The sequence below is a fragment of the Bombus vancouverensis genome, unplaced genomic scaffold (assembly GCF_051014615.1).
Source record: "Bombus vancouverensis nearcticus unplaced genomic scaffold, iyBomVanc1_principal scaffold0146, whole genome shotgun sequence".
NCBI lineage: Eukaryota > Metazoa > Arthropoda > Insecta > Hymenoptera > Apidae > Bombus > Bombus vancouverensis.
The window spans coordinates 1-9,311 of record NW_027469033.1 but is presented as its reverse complement, the minus strand read 5'-3'; the positions used below and the strand labels follow the sequence as shown (position 1 = coordinate 9,311).

The following is a 9,311-nucleotide window of genomic DNA, read 5'->3' as shown; positions in this document are numbered from 1 at the left end:
TGGACGTACTTCAAATGAATGTGGAAAAATAGGAAAAATGAAAAAAAGTTAAAATTAATCTCTAAACCTTAGTTGAATAAATATGGCGATTTCTTAATGGGCTAACATAATAATACAGGAGTGATTAGTTGCTGGTTATCAAACATACAAAATATTTGACATAATATAACGCTGACACGCGTTAACAAAGTATTTGTAATGCGCAAGTCGCACAATAAATATGCAGTTTGTATTATCACTGTGTCCTTGCTGCGTAGATGTGCGATTATCTCAATAAGTAGGACAATTTTGACAGAAAAACTTGGTTAGTCGAAACTGAGGAAGATAGACGAATACTTTATTTTTATGCCAGTTAGTAATATGAGAGATTTCGAAGAGAAAGGATGCGTGAAATCAGGTTTCTGATGAACGTGGAAGTAAATAAAATATAGACCGAAAAAATGAGCTGGTTACGAAGTAGCCCCTTGAGAACTAGTTTCACTAAGCAACGTTCAAGAGATTCTCCGCCAAAAGATGCTGACCCGTCAGCATGCTATGACAGTTTTTGTAAACATTGGCAACAAGCGTACGAAATCATTTTACGCACATCTGTAAGTTCAATTTTTAAAGCATAGCATTTATAGTAAAAAAAAGTAAAGATTCGAAAGTTTTTCAAACGATTTTTGTAACTGTAGTATTTTCCGCTTTTTGATATTATGGTAATAAATTAGAAAGGATTGTAATTAAGTTTTTTATTATATTTGTACAGCCGCCGAAAGGAATATGTAATCAAGATGATGTTCTTGGAGTTGTTAATCATGTAGATCAGATGGTAACTCTTTTAGTTTTAGAATTACGTGATTTTAACTTTTACAATAACTATCGACAATCTACAACAGCAACACACTCTCCTTGTTTGGAGCATTTATTAAGTGAAAACCTCCTTGTTAAACTTTACGATTGGAATAAACATAGTGGAAGGTAGAAGTCCTTTGATTAAAAATGATAAAAATTTGTGTTTTCACATTATTTAATATACAAATAATATTGTATGTTATAATATATGTATTGTATGTTGTATCGTATGTAATTTTGCAGATTTAATAATGCTGTTCGTTTAGAACAATTAAAACTATATGAACTTTTAGTATCACATAGTGGTACTCTTCTCGCCCATGAACCAGTTGCCAGACCATTGTTACGATTACTTGAAGATTGTGCAAATGATATTATGCCATTAGAAGTAGAAGAAAAATTAGTAGTGTTATTAAATCAATTATGTGTTGCTTTGATGCAAAACATGGCATTACTTGACTTATTTTTTCATCCAACAGCAATAGGAAAAAACAAGTTAGTAGAATATTTCAAACATATTTCTACACAACATTATGCGTATATTGCATAATGTATATTTAATGATATACGTTAATTTTTCTAGATTTATTATTTTTACATTACTGATACCATATGTGCACAGAGAAGGTGGAGTAGGACAACAAGCACGTGATTCCATGTTACTCTGTATGTCTCTCTCAAAAAAAAATGATGAAGTTGGCGTCTACATTGCTGATCATTCTAATATATGTCCTGTATGTAATCTTTGTAATAAATTAAATTTATGTAAAAAAAGAAAATAATGACTAATAAGAGATAGTACTAATTGCGACAAGTTTCACATAAACATAATTTATAATTATTATGTATTCATATGCTATATTGTTATGTACCTAAGTACTAATGAAGTTTTTATTTATTTAATAATTAGGTATTAGCTACAGGTTTAAGCGGGCTATATTCATTGTTACCAAGGAAATTAGATATTGAAACAGATGATTGGCATCGGTTAACACCAGATGATGTTAATGATTTACCAGCATTGATGCACTTAATGAATTCTTTAGACTTTTGTAATGCTGTTGCACAAGTTGCACATCCTTTGGTACAAAAACAGTTACTTGAATTTTTATATCATGGCTTTTTGGTACCTGTAATGGGACCAGCTTTGTTACAGGTGAATATAATATACACACATATATATCTTATTATTTATTTAAAATGAAAACATCTGCTTACGTTTTAATTTAGATGAAATGCATCATTCTGCAAATGGCTTATAAACTTATATTAGAAATTTAAATATGTGTATTTATTTTATGATTATAATAGATAATTATTACATACCTTTTTTGTTTATAATACATTGCAATATCTTTCTTACTTTACATGTATGTGTGGTGAAAGAAGGTACTTGCAACTTGTTTATTTGAAAATAGAATATGGTTAGTAAATTGTTATTATTAAACATACATATATACAATACTTCCTCTCTCTTTTTCATAAATTAATTTTTTTTAAATATTGAAATATGCTAATGACATGACTTTTTCCTGGTTTTACTCAATTTTATAATGATTTCAATTATTTCATCTTATTTTAATATCCTGCTTAGTTATTTAAAAACATTAAATGCATAATAATTGGTAATTGGAATTGTACGTAAAGTTTATTAATATTTCCTGTTTAATAGATTCTTATAGGTACATATAGATATGTTATTAAATGCATATAACATTGTCAATGTGGTGATGGTAAATGTAAATATTAATACCTAATACTAATTAAGTATTAATAATAATGCTAATATAAAGTTCGAATCATTTATGTTATGATATGGTTGTTGGTGGCTATCCGGTGACATGTTTATGGTGCTCAGGATTCTGTTGGTTTGACCATAAAACAGCTAGATGCACAAGAACATTGGGTTAGTACAAAACACTGCAGTTAGTGTAGTAAACTTGTTCAATTTTCTTAATATTAGTTTTAATACTTCTAGAAAGTTTTAATACCTTCTTAATATTATGTGATTTTTATTATATAAATAATAATATAATATTAGTGCAGGCTTAAGCTTTTACTGACATTCTATACTTACAAATAGTTACAATAAACATTTAATATATAAAGCTTTTATAAACGACTTATAAACCATATGAATTATATTATAAAGTATACCTAAAACCTTATATTTAATGACTTTACATAAAATACTTGAAATATATCTTATTCATAAAATTTATATTTTTTATACATAAATTTTCCAAATTACAGTGATTAAATTTCTCAAATTTAAATATATTATGCTTTTTATGCTTTTGTTTTCTGTCTTTGTTTCATGTTTTATGCTTTATGCTTTATTTGTTTTCCTAATAAAAATATGTAGTTTGAAACTATTTTAAATTAATATTAGTGTGAGTTTGTTTAACTATTTTTGAAGTTTTTGTGTGTTTTAGATAATGTTTATCTATAAATGCTAATATCCTTCTTTTACCACAAAATAAAATTTGAATATTAAAATCTAGACATATCAAATAGAATTGTAGCAGTTTTATTAATAATTGCTTATTCATGAATTATAAATTCTTAATGACACACACATTTTAAAAAGTTCTTAAAAATTATTAATCGTTAATTGTTTAAAATTATTATTTAATTTTTAGTTAAATTATGATAAAGTATATATATATATATATATATATATATATATATATATATGCAAAATTATAGGTAAGTAATTTTCTAATATTACAGACAACAGTGGATGAATTAGTTGCAGCCACAGCTTATTTTGATTTATTTCTTCGTTCTGTAACTGAACCTGGTCTCTTACGTTCGTTTGTTAGATTTTTACTCGAAGATAATTATGATGAATGCAGAATACTGGATAGCCTTATTCAAAGGATATCTTCTAGGTCACGGGTATATATTTTATTTTTATTACATATTACAAAAGATGACAATGTTAATAACTTTTAGTAAGTATAATAAGTAATAAAAGATCATAAAAATTTTTCAATTCCTTGTTTTAGTTATGTATAGTAACATTGGGACTATTTGAAACTTTGGTTAATTTAAATTGTGAAGACATTATGCTAGAATTATGTCTGGGTGCATTAAGTCCTTGTTCTCATGTAATGCTTTCCCAACGTAGAAGATTAAGAGATATAGATCCTTTTGGACGTGCAGCTGAAAAGTTTTTGTCTTTGACACCAAGTTGTTGCTCGCCATTTGCATCTATAAATTCTCAATTCAATTCTTTACCTAACAATACAACATATGAAAAATATTCAAATGCTACATCTGAATCTTTGAAGTCATTGCCAGCATCTATAAATTATGGCGTCAGATTATCAGACAGCCTTTATGGAAATTATCATGCTTATTTATGTGACGCTCGACAAAAAATAAGAGCTTGCCGAATTGCTTGTTCTACTTGGTCATATCAATACAATGGAGAATTACCAAAAGATAGTACTACAAGCAGTGCGACTACTTTAATAGATGACAATACATTATTAGATCAATCTCAGAAGAAAATTGAAACAAATAAAGCTTTATCATTAGAGATAGCAAAGCAACCAACGGTTTTTAATGAAATTATTGAAACCTCATCAATAGATAACATGCTAGTTAACATATCTTTGCTAGATGGGAAGGATTTAAATACAATAGAGAAAGAGTTAAAAATAGAATCCCTTGTGGCAACAGGTATAGAGTTATCATTAGAAGAACAAGCAAAATTAGATGCAGATATTGCTGAATTGTTAAACGAAGATATTGGAATATCAGATTCTGTTAAAGAAATGTCATTAATAGATAAAAAGGAATTTGATAGCAGTAATGACGATTCAAACACCACCATGAATTCACTTTTATCGTTAGGGGAAAGTAGCGGCTATGAAAGCTTCGCATTTAAAGGTTCATCGCAGTCAACTCCAGATAATGAGCCTAGCGAAGATCGAATAAGCGAACACGACGAAATAGAAATTGAATCAAACAAAGAACAAGGTATATTATCTCTTCATAGCATCATAGAATCAAGTTCAATTGCACCAGAAGAATTAACAGCGAATAAACAAAGTAAAGAAAATTACCGTCAAGATGTATTTAATGGACAACCGAATGTCGGTATATTTTTGGATGTTCTTTTACGAAAACTCGAATGTATGACAAGTAATAATTTATATGTTAATTTACATCTAACTGGTCTTATCAGCAGATTAGCAATATATCCACAGCCTTTGTTACAATCATTTCTCTTAAATCATTCTCTAGTATTTCAACCTAGTATTAGATCACTTTTTCAGGTTTGTAATTATATACATATTTTTATTATGTACATATTCACAAATAGTGTATAAGATTATAAAAAAAACTTCATCTTTCATCAGGTACTTGCATCTTTAAAACATAAAATAGATCAATTTCTTTCACAACACAATAGTATAGATATATTGGTCGAACAAGCACGACTCTTTTTAATTAACCGCGAGGATAAATTAGTAAATGCAAGAAAAAATGCATTAGAAGCTGCTGCTCATTCTGTATCCACTAAAAGAAATTCTTTGAGTGGGGAACCATTTTCAAGAGGTATAATTTTTCTGATTATTCAAATATTATTTATACTTCATTAATATATTTTATTGATGCAATATATAAGTATACATAAATATTATATTATTGCCTATAATTGCCATGCACTCCCGGAAGTGTTCAAACGATGTAGGTATAATAATTGCTTACAAATATAAATAATATATAAATATTATTTCTCTATTATATTCAAACAAATTACGTTTTAGGTGAAAATAAGAGATGGAGTTTAACATCATCTTTTACACAAATGCTTAGAAGATCAAGTGGCAGTTCTGGTCCAAGTAGTTTAAACAATACTGTTAATCAATCAACTGGTATATCTGAAAATCAATTAGAAGCTATTGGACATGGTTCTGGATATCGGTAAATATTTTATTATCACATCATTGATAGATTCACTAGTTAAAATTGTTAAAAAGATATGTTACAAATTTAACTAATATTATACAAACTTTCTTTTATAAAGATTATAATAATACTATAAAATTTTTCATCAATTAGGTATTATACAAAAACGTCCTGGGAATCTCCAAATGAAGTAAGTCCAGTACAAAATGTGGTGTTATGCGCAGTTGTATTAGACGAGTGGCTAAAAGAGTTAGCTGCGATTACACAAGAACATGCCATTATATCTCTTACAAATAATCTGGAGTTTAAAGTTTAATATGTAAGACGACTGAACACACAAATTAAAATTCAGTTAATAATATAGTAACTATTGAAAATATTCTTTCCTTCTTACAGGGTTTTAATAAAGTAATATGTGATATACATATACACACACTGCTAGACTTATACATAATACATCATATTATAGAATTTAAAATGTTTATGTAAAGTTATTGAAGAGAATGTAAAAATATTATACAGAATATTGCTATAAATATGAAAATAATAGTATCTTTTTCATTTTATAAATGTAGATAGGCAAATTAGGGATTAGCTTAAAAAGTTATAGATTTATACATTTTTGTTGAAGTTATCCGTTTTAATCACTAGTTATATGAAAATTGTGTTAAGAGAAAATATATAGAAAGTTTTATTCAAAATAGGCCCTTCGTGAATATTAATTATTAATATTTAAACAAAATCGGCCGAATCTTATTATAAAGACTGACATTTAGAGCAATTTCCTATACAATATACACATATTACATTATTAAACTATTTAATAACTTTTTATTGCATATGCTACAAACCGAATCAATTTATTTGAAATTATATTTAAATATATGTATATTAATCCAAGATCATAAATAGTTAAAAATATTTACATAAACAAAGGAAAGTGCCAAGTTATTATTTTAATACGCTACATAATATAATCAACACTTTGGAAATTGTTCCAAATGTATTTAAAATTTAACAATCAAATTACTGTTATGACAAATTTATTTTAACAACAAGGAAAATATATTTGCATACTTATGAATTTTACATTGACTAACAACACGTAATAATTACATAGCCTGTTTTTATTGTACTTAACTTAATATATAGTTATAAAATCATAATTACTGAGTAATATATATCCACAAATATGATTTGAAAGTTTAGTAGCACAAAATATTATATACATAGAAATTTATATATTTTAAATTATGAATTTTTAAATATTGCTAGATGAAACTGTGCGTAAATTGAACACTAACTGAAATTAACAATTCATCTATCTTGTAATAATTTTATCCTATATTTTAACTTCACTAACGTAATGTTAAATATAAAGTAAAAAGTATTTTATTATGTAGTTTTGTATTAATTAAAATATACAAATATCAAATTTTTTGCAATATTTAAAGTGAAACATTAGTACAATATGTATGTTAATAACTGAAGAACTATTGATACTTGGCAATAATGCGATATTACTGCATGACTATAAAATATTTGCTTACATATAAATAGCATATCAAAATTCAATTATTAAAATACAAAAATTATTCCAGCTCAATTTTTGTTAACAAGCATTAAAATTAGTATTAATATATGAGTGCAATTATTAAAAAATTATGGTAGTTAAGAAACAGTTAAATGACAATGAAATTGCAACATGATCACTGATTAAAATATTATTATATGTGTATTTTATTCATTACTAAAAATTAACATGTTTTTTGATTATTTTAAAATTCATATTTAGTATAAAATATTTACTGCAATGTGATATTAAACTAGATTATTGGAACTTTATTAAAGTATTCTAGTTTTATTTTTGTTTCAAATATTTAAATGAATATTAATTTAATAAAGAATTATTAACAGTTCAAACAAATGTGCTTCAAATGTTTGCATGTAATGCATGGTAGAATAATATTATTTTATATGACGACAAGTAATATCGAATTTGTAGCATTGTAATATTAGTAAATTAATAATTTAACAATTTCTTACATAAGAAATGTTTAAATGCAAATTTCATTATTAGCATACCTTATGTACCTTTATTGAAAACATGCAGTATTTTCGAACAATGTTATATGCTTGCCAACATATTGCAAATAATATAATGTAATATTTTTAATATTTTATCATTTAGTTCATTGTTATGTTTAAATTTGTTAATAAATTTACGTAATAAAGTAGTTTATAATAATCATTCAAGAATTTTCATAATTCAGAATTGCATATATAACTTCAATAGCATAATTTTAAATATTTAAGTTTATAATATTCTTTATCTTTGCATTTTTAATTATGTTGCTAATATTAAAAGTATATTAATAAAAAAAATTATGACAATAATTTAACTATATTTTATAGTTATTTTATAAATAGATAAAATCAATTTGAATTTATATTTTTGCATCTCTGACTTAACTGAAGATGTTATATGTTGTTACAAACAATTTGTTATAATAAATTGTATAATTTACAAGTTTATAGTGGTCACCAAGAAAACTTTCATTTGTTATATATTGATTTTTGCTTAGTAAGATAGATATTACTAATGTCAGAATTTATATGCTATACAAAACTTAATATACATATGTTCAAATTTTGAAAATTTAATATCTTTATTACACAACGACTGTACACTGAAATTGTAATATAAAATAAAATATATATATATTATTGTATTACATAGAAAATGTTTTAATAAAAACTGATACCAAAAGATTAAATATACATATATAAATATATAGTACAATTTCTATGAAACAGACTTCTCATATACATACGTACATACGTATATTTTTAAAACGTTGAAAAGATAAAATGGATATGAAATAATAGATCTTTGAATAATCTATAAAAACAAGAATTTTCGTTTTTAATTATTGTTACTATTATTATCTATTACTAATATTTATTCAATAATGATAAAATGCTCTCATTAAAAATACATAATATAAGAATAAATACATTTTAAAATTAACTTTATTATTTTAAATAATAAATGAATTGTCATACATACATGTATTTAGTGTAAATAAAAATGACTTTGTGTTTTAACTATCTTTTAAATACTTAATCATTATTAGATCGCAAGAAGAATAAGATGAGTAATAAAAATCAATTCATTCAATATTTTATATGGAATTCTTTATAAACAATTTTTAAATTCTTATAAATTTCAACATATATACATATATATATATTGTTGTTGTTGACATAGTTATGTATACAAGTATCCTACTATTTTTTTAGAACAGAGCATCCAAAATTAACAATGTAGTTTACATGTAAGGTAAGGAATTAATCGATATTTTGCTTTACATTGAATATAATACAAAAATACATATAAGTAAATACTTTTGAGTTATAGTTTCTCGGGAAAATATTATTATGAAAATGTTTAACTACTGAGCGATTCTGTTGCGTTCGATTGGAAATGTCCAATCATTGTATCGCTTTGATTAACACTCGCCGATAGATACAGTTTGCGAAAATCGCTG

The 9,311-nt window shown here is 25.2% G+C and overlaps 1 protein-coding gene across 5 annotated transcripts; it reads left to right on the top strand.

Annotated features, from left to right (window-relative positions):
* Positions 1-7: 7 nt before the first annotated feature.
* Positions 8-8,100, top strand: LOC117163433 (FHIP family protein AGAP011705-like). Of its 5 annotated transcripts, XM_033345702.2 has the most exons (13): positions 8-590; positions 749-960; positions 1,078-1,329; positions 1,418-1,568; positions 1,745-1,990; positions 2,693-2,740; positions 3,568-3,735; positions 3,846-5,123; positions 5,208-5,406; positions 5,527-5,538; positions 5,619-5,775; positions 5,914-6,079; positions 6,157-8,100. In XM_033345702.2, the coding sequence occupies exons 1-12, from the start codon at positions 441-443 to the stop codon at positions 6,074-6,076; spliced, it is 3,036 nt and encodes a 1,011-aa protein (XP_033201593.1). In that variant the 5' UTR covers positions 8-440; the 3' UTR covers positions 6,077-6,079; positions 6,157-8,100. The 5 variants fall into 5 exon arrangements, with proteins under 5 accessions (XP_033201593.1, XP_033201582.1, XP_033201612.1 ...); XM_033345691.2 differs by lacking the exon at positions 6,157-8,100 and having other exon boundaries at positions 5,914-6,123; XM_033345721.2 differs by lacking the exons at positions 2,693-2,740; positions 6,157-8,100 and having other exon boundaries at positions 5,914-6,123.
* Positions 8,101-9,311: the final 1,211 nt, after the last annotated feature.

Coding starts and splice junctions, on each gene's coding strand:
- LOC117163433 (XM_033345702.2), top strand. CDS start 441: ATGAGCTGGTTACGAAGTAGCCCCTTGAGAACTAGTTTCACTAAGCAA. Junction 591..748: donor AAATCATTTTACGCACATCT/GTAAGTTCAATT, acceptor ATATTTGTACAG/CCGCCGAAAGGAATATGTAA. Junction 2,741..3,567: donor TAGATGCACAAGAACATTGG/GTTAGTACAAAA, acceptor CTAATATTACAG/ACAACAGTGGATGAATTAGT.